This window comes from Acanthochromis polyacanthus, chromosome 19, assembly GCF_021347895.1.
Source record: "Acanthochromis polyacanthus isolate Apoly-LR-REF ecotype Palm Island chromosome 19, KAUST_Apoly_ChrSc, whole genome shotgun sequence".
Classification (NCBI taxonomy): Eukaryota; Metazoa; Chordata; class Actinopteri; family Pomacentridae; genus Acanthochromis; species Acanthochromis polyacanthus.
In genome coordinates, this window is record NC_067131.1 from 13,627,648 (window position 1) to 13,644,034 (window position 16,387).

General features: G+C 41.0%; 2 protein-coding genes across 3 annotated transcripts; one reads left to right on the forward strand and one right to left on the reverse strand.

The window, feature by feature from the left end:
• The first annotated feature begins 1,664 nt into the window (after positions 1 to 1,664).
• LOC110969604 (synembryn-A-like) lies at positions 1,665 to 7,909 on the forward strand. Its single transcript, XM_051939985.1, is given in 14 exon segments — positions 1,665 to 1,708; positions 1,844 to 1,928; positions 2,011 to 2,303; positions 2,305 to 2,542; positions 2,544 to 2,603; positions 2,606 to 2,619; positions 3,047 to 3,182; positions 3,328 to 3,516; positions 3,801 to 3,895; positions 4,825 to 4,975; positions 5,162 to 5,257; positions 5,739 to 5,883; positions 6,614 to 6,893; positions 7,424 to 7,909. Coding segments are annotated over 14 exon segments (1,968 nt in total). The 3' UTR covers positions 7,566 to 7,909.
• Positions 7,572 to 15,472, reverse strand: irf3 (interferon regulatory factor 3). 2 transcript variants are annotated; one of them, XM_051939721.1, is made up of 11 exons: positions 15,259 to 15,472; positions 12,245 to 12,411; positions 11,945 to 12,116; positions 11,332 to 11,405; positions 11,155 to 11,218; positions 10,990 to 11,058; positions 10,620 to 10,865; positions 10,323 to 10,413; positions 9,661 to 9,950; positions 9,467 to 9,579; positions 7,572 to 8,994 (listed from the first exon to the last, which is right to left on the reverse strand). In XM_051939721.1, exons 2-11 carry the CDS (start codon positions 12,407 to 12,409, stop codon positions 8,881 to 8,883), a joined length of 1,398 nt encoding a protein of 465 aa, XP_051795681.1. In that variant the 5' UTR covers positions 12,410 to 12,411; positions 15,259 to 15,472; the 3' UTR covers positions 7,572 to 8,880. The 2 variants fall into 2 exon arrangements, with proteins under 2 accessions (XP_051795681.1, XP_022075430.2); XM_022219738.2 differs by having other exon boundaries at positions 10,990 to 11,055; positions 15,259 to 15,471.
• Positions 15,473 to 16,387: the final 915 nt, after the last annotated feature.

The window sequence follows — 16,387 nt, forward strand, 5'->3', positions numbered from 1 at the left end:
AGAGGGTCATACAGAGAGTATAAGCTTAGAGTCATTAGTGGATTATAACCATAAACTCCATGGCTCCTGTATCTCTCTTGGATTAGAGAGAGAGAGAGAGGGAGCGACAGAAGAGGGAGAGGAGAGGTAGGCAGAGTGCATGAGGTGCTGGAAAGCAATCGAATTGAGCCAATTCAAAGGAGGAATAGAGCACACTGCACATACGTAGACTAAGAAACCTTTGGCAGGGAGCTGACACAAAGTTGGGAGCAGTGACTTTCTGATCAGGGATTCTGCTTACATAGAGTAATCACCTGGCTGATCAAGTGAACTGCACAAGGTAAGTTTAGACCACATGTGGTTATCTGTAATCTGTCTGCAGTCTTTTTTTATGTGTGCATATCTGTCATGTCAATATGAACGGTCATGTAAACATTCCGAATCAGTTCAAGCATCTGGAAAGATCTTATCACTGATGAATTTGATGTAGTAGTCAGCAGAGATAAAATGTTAGCACCTCACTGGAGCCCATCAAATTCTAACCCATTAAATACCACCCTTTATTTCTTTTATTCCTGCATTGTGTAGCTACAACAGACCAATTATTACCGTACATGCACTATTTTTGGTTGCTTGTGTTTGATAATGCCTACCTCTGTCACCACCACCCTCGTTACTGTTGTGTAACTGTAATTTTGTTATGGCTTGAATGATCTTCTGTCTTGTGTGTGTGCAGGAAAGCATACGTGGACGTGGAGGGGATTATCCAGTGCATCAAGCAGGGGGATGAGAACGGTGTTCAAACGCAGCTGCAGGAGTTCAACAAAGAGGTAGTGCCCACACAGAAGCCTCGCACATCCTCGTACGCGGCGCTCTACAGGCTGCTTATGACATTTCTTTTGTCGTCGTCTGTGTCCTGCATACGCACAGTGCTTCTTCTTCGATGCGGAGGAGAGGGAAAAAAGAAAGTAAGTCGCTGCTGCACCCGTCAACTGAGAGAAAGGTTTGCTGTCACAATCCCACAGTAATTCCTTAAAGCATTACCGTACTACCACACCTCCATCTCATCCACCCCTCCTCAGCTCCACCCCACAGTCTGCCTGTGATTAGTAATTCTGCTGTATCAGTTGTCCCTGATCCTCTGCCTGCATGCGCCGACAGATTGAGTCCAGGCAGAGTGATTGAATAACACTTGTACTCTTAACTGTGAGGAGAACAAGGGGAGTGTCAGTCCTAACTTTGAGAGTTTTAAGAGTTTTTGGTATAAAGAAGGAATATGCAAAGCAGTTTTATAACTGAAAGTAGCTCCAGGTCTGTTTCATTGCATTTGATTTTAATTTTACTTTAATTTGCTCCTTTATTTGTATGGAAATTTTTGTGCAATTAGAATTATTTTCTATTTTAAAATTCAAATCGTGTCCATGTAGTTCCTTCTTACACTGCTGTGTATTGCTAAATATCTTTTGTTCACATTTACTGATACAGATTGGGTCACCTTTAAACCAGCCACTCAAGACATGATTAAAGGTGACTCAGAAACATGATGTCATCTGGTTGCAAAGGGGCCATTATCTTGGCTTGGGGGCAACGGTGAATTGTTCTGGCGCCTTATAAATGGCTCCAAACGCTTATCGGGACCTCTATGACATTTTTTTCCCTGTCTTTTGTTATTTTACTCATTCAACATGGACTGTGTGCCACTGAAAGCAAAGAAACTAGAGGAGGTACAGTACTGCCACAGTTTAGACATTTTATTGAAATACACTTTTTTTGTTGCATGTCAGACACCCTGAGCTAGTCCTTAAATAGTTACAAGAAGTATGAAAATTCTGATTTAATGAATTCTTTTCAACTGCTGTACCAGTTCAGAAAATAAGTGGGGACACGCTGATTCTGACTCCGACTTCGATGAGTACGACCAGGAGGATCGCGGCCTCATCCTCAGACAGGTACCTCACTGTCTGCTTGTGAAGGGTTTTGTCAGAAGTCTCCTTTGAGTATTTGTAAACGTTTTTCTGTTCCTGTCTCCAGAATTTAGCTGTTGTCCTCATGAGGTTCATAGAACAGGAGTCAATGTCGTCTGTTGAGGGTACTCTACGCACCCTGAGGATTCTGTCCAGGGGACAAGAAGGTCCTGGGCCTTTGGTGACCGACAGCGCTCTCCTGACTCTGGCCAACTAGCCGGCCTGAACCCACGAGTGGACGTCCAGCGACGAAGCCAACAACCCCGACTCTGATTCTATGACAACATCATCGCTTCTTGCTGAGGCCAAAGCGCTACAGAGTCGCACTGACGATGACGAAGGCGAAGCTGACGCCAGCGACAAACGAGGAAGGCTGTGCCTTTGATGAAGATGCCAAGAGCGACATCAGCATCGCCACCAGCGGGGACATGGACAGCATCAGCTGGTTCGGGAGCCACAGGACCAGCATCAACGAAATGCACAGAGGCGGCCTCCATCACAAGGTGCTGGAGCGAGGGAGGAGGGACCGGAGGGAGAGCAAGATGGAGATGGAGGAAGAGGAGGAGGAGGAAGGGGAGTCAGGGGAGGAGGCTCAGAGAAAAGGAGGCCATGAAGGTGTTGTGTAACGTGGTGTATAACAGCACCTGGGCGCAGGCAGAGGGTTCAGTGGCCTCAGGTGGGCTTCCTCACAAGGCACACACACAATGTCAACACATTTCCGTTAATATAAAGCTTGTTTTTAGTCCGTATTGTGGCAGCAGCATTTAACAATCACAAAGGAAGAAATTTATTGTAAAAAAAAAAAAAGATAAAAAGCAGAAAAACATTCAATGAACTATTTGATGATCCTGCCAGAATATATACACATATCAAACTCTGCCTGAGGTAAACAAGTTCATAGCCTGTTTCTGTTGAAGATGTTACAACAAATGCAATTAAAGTCTGGGAGAGGAAAATTGATAGGGCTGACTGAGACATGACTCAGTCTGTGTATGGCTGGTGTCAGGAGCAGCGCCATTCTCTGGTGTCATAACCTTAACTTGGCTATCGTGCAAATCAACATAATTCCAGCAGCTAGCGTCTCTCTCTGTTTTTCCTGTCAGGCTCCTGTGTGGCCTCATAGAGTGTCTGTCCTCCAGTGTGAACTGCTCGTCTCCCTCCAGCGTTCAGTTCTATGAATTACGCCTCATGTTCCTCATTACTGCACTACGGCCAGAGCTCAGCACTCAGCTTCAGCAGGTAACATTACTTCACATACACCAAAGTCACCGTGAAAAGTCATGCAGTAAATGTTGTGATAATGACCATCCTCGCGTTTTGTTCATGGCATCGCCCTCAGTGTATTCTGATATAAAGATTCCTGTTCCTGTTTTCCTCTCTTCAGGAGGGAGGAGTGTCGATCCTCACAACGGCCTTGGAGAGCTGCCTGGAGGTGCAGTGGAAGGACCAGTATGAGTGTGTACTGGACCCCGCGACACCACCCATCTCTCTGGAAGCCTCTCAGCGCGTCACTGAGATCCTCAAAATCCTCTTCAACATCACCCACAGCACCCACAGGCAGGATCCAAGTGAGGTCAGTGAAAATGAGGATTTAATAAAGCTGTCAGCCTTCAGGTGTCAAAGAAAAGACAAGAAGGATGAGTCTGCATACAGGAGGAGAAGCTCACATTTTAGAAACTTATAACAGGAGTGCTGAGATAAGGCTGACATCTGTTTCTTTGAGGATATCCATAAAATTTCCATTAACTAAAGAACAGAATAAATGCAATCCTGTGCTATCTTTGTCTGTTGTGTCCCAGCCGTGTCTCGTACGTTATCATCCCAGATTATGAGGGAACTAACATTTTCTGTCATTAGGACGATGCGGCTCTGTACCGACACCTGGTGGCGATCCTGCGACTCTGCCTGATGAGGAAATGTACGCTGTCGGACGACACTGATGAGCTGCAGGGGTGAGCACGATGTGAAGTTGGACAGAAAAATAGCTGTGGAGACAGTCGTGAAATATATATTATGTACTGTTTAATCATGTGTTACCAGTATGTGCAATGCAGGTAGAAATCACATAAATAAGGCCATGAATTTAATCTACTATTGTAGAGCTTCTGGCAAATGTGTTTTTAAACATGTAATAATTAATGCTGACATTTAAAGAAATTTGCTTTACTGTATCCAAGCCTCTAAAATCCAAGAGTAATTTGACTCTGAAGTCATTTGCTTGTAATATAATTTGCTGCAAAAAAGCTTAGCTGATTTCAGTTATCAAGTAATTATAGTCATAAATAATTTTTCGATAATTATTCTTATTTAGTTTTAGAATTATTGTCAAGTTGGTTTTCACATAGGACATATTTGAGGTGGTATTTTGGTGCACAGTAACAGTAAACACTGAAAAGTAGAACATTTTAAAAAAGGAGAATTTTTTTTAAAGCAAGTGTTGCAAGTCAAATAGTAAATGACTGTTATAAATCAAATAAGTAGCAGGTGTAACTAATCCAAGAAATTATGAGTAAACGCAAAATAAAAAGTAAAAGTAAATTAGAAGTAATAGAGATATTTACAGTGTGCAGGAATGTACAAACTATTTGCCTAGAAATGTGCAAATTTACATAGTATATGGTGCAAACAACTAGTAGCGATGTACAGAAGATAATAATCAATTTAAAAAGTTGTGTAAAGCACTGAGTCAGTCACTATAGTGGGGAGAGAAAGGTAGTGTCACTGGAGGTCTTTGGCTTTATTGATGAGGCCATTTGCTGTTTCTCAACAAAAGAACTGTATATTATTTATTGTATTTTGGTATTCACGAGTATACAACAATCCATCCTGCCAGAGCAAACCAAATACTATGTCTCTCTGCTCTCTCCTCTTAATCCCACAGTCACACGGTCAACCTGCTGTCAGCGCTGCCTCTCCAGTGTCTCGACGTGCTGCTGATGGTTCCTCTGGAGCCGGACTCAAAGCAGTGTCAGGGGGTCAACATGGACTGCGTGCACATGCTGCTGATGTTCATGGAGAGACGTCTGGAGTCGGTGAGGGAGGAAGCGATATGAAAAGGTTGAGGGTTATGCTCGGAGCAAACCTTTCAACACCACGTGTGGTTTTCGAAGAGTTTGTTTCAAAGAAGAAGTTTGCATATTTGAGTCTGAAAGCGAGGCCATCTGTCTGCTAATACTGAAATAGCCAGAGAAGGGTTTCTTTGTTTGTGTGCTTTTCAGGGGGATAAGATCAAAGAGAAGCTGACACCGATCCTCAATCTACTGACAGAGAGCTGCAGGGCCCACAGAGAAACACGCCACTACACCAGGAAACATGTAAGATTCCTGAAAATTGATACCTTTGAGAAAACTTTCACAGTTTGCTTTTTACAATATTATGACCACCCTTAATCTCTAATATACTGTTGGTCATTTGAGAGCCACCAAAACAGATCTGACCTGCTAAGCATAAACTTTCTCAAGGCGCCCTGTATTATCAGACACAAAGATGTTAGCAGCACAACCTTTAAATCCTGTAAGTTATGAATTGGAGCCATAGCAGATCAGACTTGTTCCAACACTTCCCTCGACACACTGCAGCAGGTGCACTGTTGATGGGCGCTTATTATTGCTGACCAGAGGCATGCTATAAACCTCATCTCTTTACATTTGTCCATTTCTCCTGCATCCAGTACATTGGCTACCAGAACTGACTGTTCAGTTCACATTTACAACATCTCTGAGTTCTCATAATGCTTCTGCTCATCTGTACATATTTGCAGCTCGTGTTAAACTGATCACTTTTCCTCCTCGTTAGATTCTGCCTCCTCTGAGAGATGTATCACATCGACCCGAGGAAGGCTCCACAGTGAAGAGTCGTCTGATTCGTCTCATGACTCATCTAGACACAGATGTCAAACACTGTGCTGCTGACCTAATCTTTGTCCTGTGCAAAGAAAATGGTAAGCCTAAAGCCTGTCACTCTTCTGGATGAATAGAGAAAGAGTAAATTGCAATGTGGTCATACAGAAACGACACTGTGTGTTAAAATTAGTTTTATATATTGAATTGACAAAAATCATTGTCTTCCCCTAAATTCCCTTTTAAATTACTTGATGTATCATTCCTATTTATTGTGGGCAGTCTAAGGCACACCTGTGCACTAATCATGGTGTCTAATCAGCATCTTGATATGGCACACCTGTGAGGTGGGATGGATTATCTCAGCAAAGGAGAAGTGCTCACTATCACAGATTTAGACAGATTTGTGAACAATATTTGAGAGAATGGTGATATTGTGTACGTGGAAAAAGTTTTAGATCTTTGAGTTCATCTCATAAAAAATGGCAGCAAAAATAAAAGTGTTGTGTTTATAATTTTTTGAGTGTATCTATCTATCTATCTATCTATCTATCTATCTATCTATCTATCTATCTATCTATCTATCTATCCATCTATCTATCCATCTATCCATCTATCCATCTATCTATCTATCTATCTATCTATCTATCTATCTATCTATCTATCTATCTATCTATCTATCCATCTATCTATCTATCTATCTAGTATAATTTCGAGTTTTACAATTCTTATTTTGTGTATTTCACACCAATTTTAAACTATTTTTCCTCAGTGTGTGCATTACTTTCTTTCCTCCCGTCATCTTCTTCCACCTCCACTTGTTCTTTCCAGTGAGCCGTTTTGTCAAGTACACAGGTTACGGTAATGCAGCGGGCCTGTTGGCCACCAGAGGTCTGCTGGGAGGTCAGGGGCCCCGGACCTCCAGCTCTGACGCCCAGTACTCCAGCGACTCCGACTCCGACACCGAAGAGTACCGGCAGCTCAAAGACCGCATCAACCCGGTGACGGGGCGGGTGGAGGCGGAGCAGCCGGATCCTATGGAGGGCATGACGGAGGAGGAGAAGGAGGAGGAGGCCAAGAGGCTCATCATACTCTTCAACAAGCTGTCTAGGTTTGTAAAACGCTTACAGACAGGCTGTGTTAAAATCTCTCTGATGCTATTGAAGAAACAGGAGAGTCTTAAAAGGCTGAAATTGTCCTAATAAATACATTCCCCGAGGAAGCCATTAAAGAGATGAGGCTCCAAGTGTGACCTGAAAATGAACTGGTATTGACTCCCTGCACAGTAAAACTAGAAAGAAAGCTGTAAACGTTTAATCATTCATTTTAAAAGAAGCAGAGCGGATATAATAAAATTAACTGTAGTAAAACTAAAATATTGCATAAGGCTGTTAAATCTCAGTTATCAAAGCATTACAACAACTTAAAGACTCTAGTCTTCATTGCATATATAATAGACATAACAATCCTGTTTTAATGCTCTGTTGTGAAGTTTGTTTGCTGAGAGGAGGCTTCATGATTAGGGTTACATTATCAAACTCTGCTGGCAATAAAACTATCTGCATAAACCTCTAAATACTGATCACGAGAATGGGAGTAATTTTACTGCTGATGACCTTTATATCTCCCGTGTTTTTGCAGGGATAACATCATCCAGCCGATGGAAGTGGATGCAGAAGGGAAGCTCGTCCCGATGTCAGGACTTGGAGGCAACTCTCTTGCCGAGGACGCAAAGTCTGAGTCAGAGAATGACGGTGAAGCAGGTGAAGGAGAGAAGGACTGAAACATGTCAAATCCACTCATTCACTTTATTGATTTTTTTCTTTTCCTGATTATCCCATTTCTCAAGTTGGTCAGTGGATAAATATCTATTGTAACTGTGTGGATGGTGCAGAAGGAAAGAGCTGCAGTTCTTGTCCAGACCCAGCTAGCCACTCTGACAACTTAAGAAAGGATAAAAAAGGTTGTTTAATTTTTTTTCTTTTTTGGATGCAGACTAATAATTTAGAGCAGCAATAAGGTCACACTGGTTTGAATGAAACTCTGAATCAGTAGTAGCTCCTGAGAAGGAATTGATTTCATGGCGATAATAACCCATAAATGTTTGAATAAAGTCTTAAAATCTTACTGCTTGTTCTCACATTATGTGCATTTAAATTAGCTTCATGCAGTCTTGTGCAGAGCGTTGCTTTAGAGGAAATTCCAAACATGCCACATCAGATACGTGAACTCATGACCCCTGCATAGAACGAGATGGAAGAAACATCTGCACAGCATATGTTCTTCGCTCTATGCAGTGTGTGTGGTGTGATGCAGTACAAAACATGTTCTCAGATGTAAATTGGGCGTGTTGTGTGAAAACTGTCTCATGATACAAAACATTTAGGCGGATTCCAGATGCTGAGATCCCATCTGCAGTTAAATCAGCTTGACCTTTATACTGCTGTTTGTTTATGCTGTGACGGAACAGTAGAGTTTATTTCTGTTTGTGGTGTTAGGTGTTGTTACAGTGCATTCATTAAATTGTTTTATTTTGGCTGGGGATTGTTACCGTGCTGCGCTTATCTTCTTTATCTGATACATGTAACAATTCACACATGATTACTGAGCTTCTGCGTGACGTCTGACATTGATGTACAAAGATGTGAGTTTAGAGGGAAACCTGCTGTTTTGCTTTAGGAGGAGTACGTTTATTTAGCACAAACACAGTATTTACAGGGGCAGAAAGTAGAATGAGTGAAAGGCCAGTGGAAACAGTTACAGTTTACCCGTTGAGCTGAGTGACAGAACTTTTCTCTTTGGGTCATTCTCTTACACTAGTACCATTAATATTATTTAAGTAAGAAAGGTCCTATCAAATCAGTGACTTACATTTAAATATCAAGCTATAAATAATATATTTCTTTTGAGCAAAATCCAGCCAATCCAACACTAGCACAATTATTATTACAGTTATTATTATTATTATTGTTACATTATCTATTCTGTTTGGTGAACGTTCAAGACCTAAAATGTTTATAGACCTTTAAGTTTTTCATGTCAAGATTGAGGATTTTAAAAAAAGGGTAAACAATGACTTTCAGGCTCAGCAGATTGCATCAGCACAACTCCATCATCTCTTCGAGGGACATCTGCAGCTCCACAGACTGCAGGGAGGAGGCACCACCGTCAACGGCCATAGTTTTCAGAAACTCCATTGAAGTCAGGACCACCTGAGACGGACAAAAAACAGGCAGCGAAAGTCAGACGCAGTGACAAGAATGACAAGGTCGAGATTTGAGTTTGACAGCAGCCATGAGATCTGAGAAAGCAACAGGACATGTCAGGTTGGTTTCATTACAATAACTTTTTGTATGAGCTGTTCATTTCGCAGCATGCACTCCTGTGTGGAGGCTCAAGAGCTGAAAACCTTTTACGACTGAAGGATCAGCTGTCAGCACCGGTATTCAGGCTTTGTTCCCTCAGTGCTATTAATCAATACTGAGACAAAATTGCCTCTTGAAAAGTGCTGCTGAGTACAGCTCCCTTGAGTGAGCAATTTTGTGGGTTTGATCACTCATGAAATTTAATAGAAGTTTGTGCAGCAAAAAAAATAAAAAATCTGTGCCAAACTGAAATACCGCTTCAAGGTGTGTGAGAGCAAAACAGTGTTTGTGTGTTTTAATAATTTAAAAGTCCTCTCACCTCCACTGTGATGAGCTTCTTCTCCCAAGGCCTGCTGTCAGGCCACTTCTCCCCGAGACAGAAGAACAGGGAGCAGGGAGGGCTGTCTTTGCCACCAATGAAGTCCAGTATTCCTACATGTAAAGCGCATGTAAAGATACTGTTCACTCATGTGTATGCAAACAAAAAGCTAAATAATTAGTCCTTTTACTCACCTCGCAAAAAGTCCTTGAACAGGTAAAGCGCCTGCGGCTCCAGCTTAGGAACCTCTTGGGGCTGCTGGTTCTGGTCGAACTTGGAGAAGCTCCAGAACGCTTTGATTTCACCCCGTCGCTGGCCGTAGACCACGTGGCTGGACACCCCCACGTCCAGGCCGTCGCCCAGTTTGTCGAGAATCCGTTGGGTCAGATTGGCTTGAGTTTGATCCAGCATGACTCCAGGAGTTGGCAGAGAAACCAGGGAGAGGCCTGACTCATGATCCAAGACTGTCCCCTTGAGCTCAGGGCTGATGTGGAGACATTATTCATTTCATTTCAAGCTGAATAGACTGTTATACAACAGAGAACATTGAGGGAATATGCTGACTTTTTTGTTGCAGAGAGAAAGATGAGAACATTGTTACCACTCTCATGTTTGTGCTGTAAATATGTAGACCTAGCTTGTCCTTTTCACATTTTTTTGTGCAGAATAAACAAACCACTTCTGGCTCCAGCTGCACATTTAACATACAGAAATGAAAGTGGCATCAACCTTCTTCATTTACTACTCCTGGCAAGAACATGAAAAATGCGTTTTTAACAATAACCAGATGGTTTCAAGTCAAAATAGGACAGCTGATCATTTGTTTTGTCTGACGAAAGGCATATTTTGATGTTACCTGTAGACTAAGCGGATTCCTGCTTCATTCTCGACCGTCTGCTCAGACACCTTCACCCCTCTGTAGTACACTATGATCCTGAAATGAGTCTCTAAAGATTCAGAAACGGGAGAAATATGAAATGGTTGCAGATCTTGATTAATATCAACCATACTGACAGGACAGGTTGTATCTTACAGCCTTATCAAACAGATTTGATGTGAATATTATGTAAAGGGATTTCATTTGTGTGTGAATTCTTCGTGTTTTTGTCATACGTAGCAGCCCCCCCCCCCCCCCCCCCCCCCACCAACTTACTGAAATTATCTCCATCTCTAGTCTCTTTCATTGTATGTAGGAACTGTGCCACCAACTGCCCATCACAGGCCCCTCCCACTGCTCCCTCCATTGGATGTGCTGGTTGCTCAGGCAACCCAGTTTCACAGGCTGCACCCTCAAACATTACTGGATATTGCTGTTGCCCAGGCAACGCGCATCCACCAATCACAACCTGATTCTGGGGCTGCTGTTGCTCGGGAGGAGGCTCAAAGCCTGCGGTTCTCTCTGTGGAAAAGTTGGAGAAACTGAAAAACTGTTTTTTAGGAAAGTACCTCGGAAATTATTTTTTATTGTTGTTGTTTTTCTGCTCTGACTGCAGCAGTAAGGAGGAAATGCTGATAAGTCTTACCTGCTTCAGGGCCAATGTTCAGTCCCTTCAGACACTCTTGGAGAATATCCTGGCTGGCTGAGGATTCTGCTGGTTGATATTGATTAGCTCAGAAGCATTCAGACTGAAAACATGCGTTTTATTAAAGTATGTGTAAAATAATACTGAAAAACAGAGCTGCTTTACCTGGAAGATACACACTGTCTTCTTCTCCAAGGTAGAGGTCATCAAAGCATGGACCAAGCTGGCTCTGAGAGACCACAGATACACATCAAAATCAAGTGTTTCATTTCACAGCATTTGCATAGCGTTTCCATTTTAATCCCTACGTTCCTATAAGTAGAACACACAGGCGTCACTTACGTCTTGTGCAGTGAGGTCAAAATCCTCAAACAAGTCAGCTTCATCTTGTTCCTGGGATCCAGCAGAAGAGTTAGCTTTGAGAGTGGAAGCAAAGATCTATGCTTACTATCTTTTCATTATTGACTGGCCTTTAATATGTAACCTTCAATGTTATAATCCGCTTTTACAAACAGTATCCACTTGCATGCTCTGCTTTTACATGTTCCCTTGACACGTCTCAACCAGAGAAACAGAAAAGAGCAGGCATAAAACAGGTGAGGAGGTGATCAGATAGAAAGGTGCTCATCTTAAATCCATGTGGAGAGCTGATCTTAGCATACATGAGGTGCACCTGCTGTATTAGCAGATTTTTGCATTTGCGCAATTTGAAATTCATCGTGAAAACCAAATGTGTCTTTTTAGTTACAGTGGAAAAAAGAACAATAATTACAACACACAAGCTAAATATTGTGATATATTAATAAATTAGCATTTTTGGGGTTTTTTTCTTTGCATTTTCAGTACCAAGTGCCAGCAAATGCATCTAATTCACTTTTTTGTCATCGCAGCAAACAGTTCTTTTTATCTTGGTTGCTGTCCAGTACAAGACAGGACCCAGTTGGTGGATCCTCACCTCCTGATGCCGACTCGTCCGGCCAGTGGAACACTTTATGGGGGTTCGCAGCGTCGTTCTTGTTATCAGAAACCATTTTGAAGCTTTTAGCTCGGAGGGCACTGCGGAAGTTCCTCTTCCAGACTGAGGCGTCTCCCTGAGCCCGGCCATTTCCGCTCACCTCAGCCCAGGCCTGGGAGGGAGAAACCGATTGAAATTATTATGAATCACACAAAACGCACAAACTACAACCTAATAGAAGTTGGATTATTTACACACTACAGTATCACATCGTTTATGAAGACTGTCCATGGCCGTTACCTTGAAGATGAGGCTGTCAGTGTCAGAGGAGTCCTGCCTCAAACCGTGTTTCCAGGGGATGGAGAACTCTGTTTTCTCTGAGTTTGTCCAGATTACACCAGGAAACTTGCCACTGTCAATCTTGGCCCGCAGCCACGGCTTGAGCAGCGGTTTTTGATGAGACATTTCTACAGAGACAGCAAAAAAATACCATAAAGACTCCATTTAGCGCCGCACATTATTTGTAACTACACTGACCTGCTGTCACACACGCTTCAGGGATATATTTCACTGAATAGTAACACTCATGTGGCGTATTTGACCAAAAGAAGCTGTGAAAGTCTAGCTGTTTCATGCCCAGAATTATCCGTATGTATTTAACTATTTGAATCATGCCCATGTTTGCCTGTAGATGACACTTTTGAGTCATTTTATAGCTCAATTTTTGCAGAAAAAGTATGTTGCCAATATCGGTGTACAAAGGAAGCACATACAGCAAAAAAATAAATGTAAGCCATAATATTTTTGATAAAAATCTTCATTCAAATGCAGAAAATCTGGAAAATGGTTACATTAAGTTAGTGAGACTGAACTTGGTTATTTTTTTTATTTTCAAGTGCTAAATAATGAACCAATTACTTTGTGTGATTAATTATTTATTTACTTAGATTTTTTATTTCTCTGTGTTATATTTTTTTGTATATTTTGTTACTGTGTGTTTATATATTCGCAAAAATATGAAAGAGTAATTTTAAGAAAGACCTGTGCTATAAAAAAATTAAATGAATTTTCAAATATTGTTAATGCAATAGTAATAACTCTATTTTTAGACCACCTTTTAAATTAAGGTAACAAAGTGGTTTATGATAAAAACCTACATTACAAAATGAATCATAAAGTTACAACATACACCAGCAGAAATAGGCTATATGATAAAACTGAGTTTGTCAATCTGACCATATAAAAACAATGTTCAGAGGTTTAGGAGAAACTAAATCTGCGTGTGTCCACTCTCTGATTTCTGCAGTACTGTGGTGCAGGTGGGAAAACTATATTTACAATTTCATAGTTGTGAGAAAGAGGAAGTAGGTGGAGATGATGACAGAACGAAACTGTCTTCTCATATTACAAACGCTTTTAAAATTGTACTTGTAAGTACTCTAATCACCAAAGCCACATGTATTAAGCAATAAAAACATAAAGTTACAGTAAACCGGGTTAAGACTTCCCCATTAAGAGCTGTTTCCTGTCTGTTCAAAAAAAAAAAAAGTCACACACTCTAATATTTTGTTGGACCACCTTTAGCTCTGAGAACGACACACATCTGTCGTGGCATCATTTCAATAAGCTTCTGCAAAGTGTCAGCATTTATTTCTGTCCAGAGTTGAAATAAATTTCTACCAAGATCTTGTACTGCCAAGTCTTCTCCAGCACATCCTAAAGATCCTCAGTGGGGCTGAGGTCTGGACTCTGACATCTCATGCTCCCTGATCCACTCATTATCAATGTGAGCCCCATGAATCCTGGCATCGTCATCTTGGACTATGCCCGTTCCATTAGGGAAGAAAAGCCCCATTGATGCAAAGACCTGGTCATTCAGTCTATTCAGGTAGTCAGCTGACCTCATTCTTTGGGAACATAACGTTGCTGAACCTGACCAACCCCAGATCATAACCCTAACCCCCACAGGCTGGTAGACACTAGCCATGATGAGTTCATCACTTCATCTGCCTCACCCTGATGCCCCCATCACTTTGGAACAGGGTAAATCTGGACTCATCAGACAAGACAACGTGATCGACCACATTTGTTCCTTGAAGATGATGGTACACCACTATCCGTCAGGTTTTAATGATGCTTTGGACGGTTCTTAACCTGAATTTATTAGTTTCAGAAATCTCCTTAGTTTTCTTTGCTTACTGCAGGCCAATAATTTGACCCTTCTGAGACAGATTAACATCCTTTCTACAACCACACGATACCAACATAGCTGTCTAAGAAATGAGATGCTCCTCACTGCATCAGCTAGGGTTAAATAAGTTGTTTCCAGCTGAAACGAATTCATCACTGCAGTCATTATCCAATGGAAGGTTCTTACGTATTTGCTCAGTTCAACCCAGGTGGCGACTTTCTTTTGGACAGGCTGTGCATATAGAAAATTAAACTCAATATAACGTGTACAAAGGAAGTATGGTTACGTGAACAAATGTAGAAGACTATTAAACAAAATAAAGGAGTACAATTTTGTTTTTTAGAAACTATGTACAATTTTGGAAAGAAAACAGTTCTCTGTGCTCCAACACTCCAACCATGTTCGTTCTAATTTGAACATGTCGATGTTCACATAAACGTATTATGTTTGAATTAGGTGAACTATATTTTAAAATTGTTTATGTTATAATCTCAATTATATTATTTATGTTGCTCTTACTTACTGGACCGTTGGATAACACGTAAGGAAATGATTTTCGAACATTGCCAGTTCATTTAGAATTGATTAGCTCCTCATAGATCAAAGTTAGAGAGATTATTGTACCTTTATTATCACTGATTACTGACATAAAAATAATGTTGCATCAACAGGAACTTTCACAAATCACATATTGCTATAACATATTATTTTTGCTCAAATTTATGCATAATCCTCCATGTAAACAGTGAAGAAAGTCTCTATAATAGTATCTCAATCGTCAAATACCTCAAACCACTTATTTTGCTTTCTTCTCACCAGTACAATGGTTTCAATGCTATTTAATGATCAGCAACACCAACATCATGCAAGTAAAGACCAGAAATGAAAGCATCTGGTGGTCAAGAGGGGATGAATGGGACTTTTAGAACCAGTTTATCCTTCTCGTGTGGAAGAAACCTTTATTTGCACAGTCAAATGTGAATATAATTCTTGTGTTGTTTGGCGTTCCAAGTACAGAGTAATACACATCCACTTCTAATATTCAAGTAGTTTCTAAGTTTTGAATATTGATGTCATTTGTGTCTTTTTCTGTCCAGAGTTTCGATAATCAAAGCTGTCCTACCTGTAGTGACAAGGCTTCAGTGCAGGTGGTGAGTGTTGAGCTCAAACGCAGCAGATTTCAGGCTCAGGAGTCATGAAATGTGCAAATATTGGTGCTGAGAGACAAACTATCAGCGAGTCTCCGCCGTAGCTTCCTTAAATACTGTACGGAGTCTGTGTTGACTGTTTCACCAGAAAGTCCCACCGCTTAGTTTCGTTTTCCTCATATGACGTCAGGGAGGTTTTCTGCCCACTAGGTGGAGTCAGATATAAGATCAAAGTATCTATTCTTCTGAGGACACCGTGGGGCCTCATGCACAAGCTATTAAAGGCCACCAAAAGAGTAAGATTACAGTGGGATGCAGGGAATATGTCCTCTCTAACATTTACAACACATTTAACGCATTTATCCTTTACAGGGTTGGGATCTTGACACACTGGAGGTTTAGCTCAGCAGATTTTAGATCATAACTGCACTGTTTTCAAGTTATTTCATGGCAAAAATAATCTAAAATGTGAGAATTTGTGCTCTAAGCAAGTAAGATCATCTTGTTTTCTTTCTATTTGTCCCATAATATTGGTAGATTTCAATTAATATCAAAGAAATTACAGACAAACTATTTATACCAGTGGTTCTCTAACTTTGTTTTGTTTTATGAGGAATTACAGCTTGCAATCATACGTAATGTTGTGGCTTGAAAATACTATTTATTTCACAATAATTTGGGCTCTGTAAATGGTTCATGAGAATATATCCTGGTGCTGGTGAACAGAAAAAGCTCACCCATAAAGTACTAACTCAAATACAGTAAATTACTAGTGAAATTAATCAGAGCAAAGCTGCTGTGGTTCAGAAAGTTCTGTCATGTCGCCACGTCATAACTTGTAGAACTACAGCAATTTAGAATGAAAATATAAAATGTGTTTTCCTTGCTACTCGGCCACCTGTTGTTGTAAATTGTCACTTTAATGATGATAGAGGTTATTTTCTGTATGCAGTGGTGGGGAAGCATCCTGCTGTGAGACTGTGAAACCGAAAAAGTCTCTGTGAGAAAAACACTCGACAAGACAGGAAAATATTTGGGCTTCAGTAAACAGATCAGAAAATTACATCCTATAACATATTGCTGGTCAGCTGTATCAAATTGTTT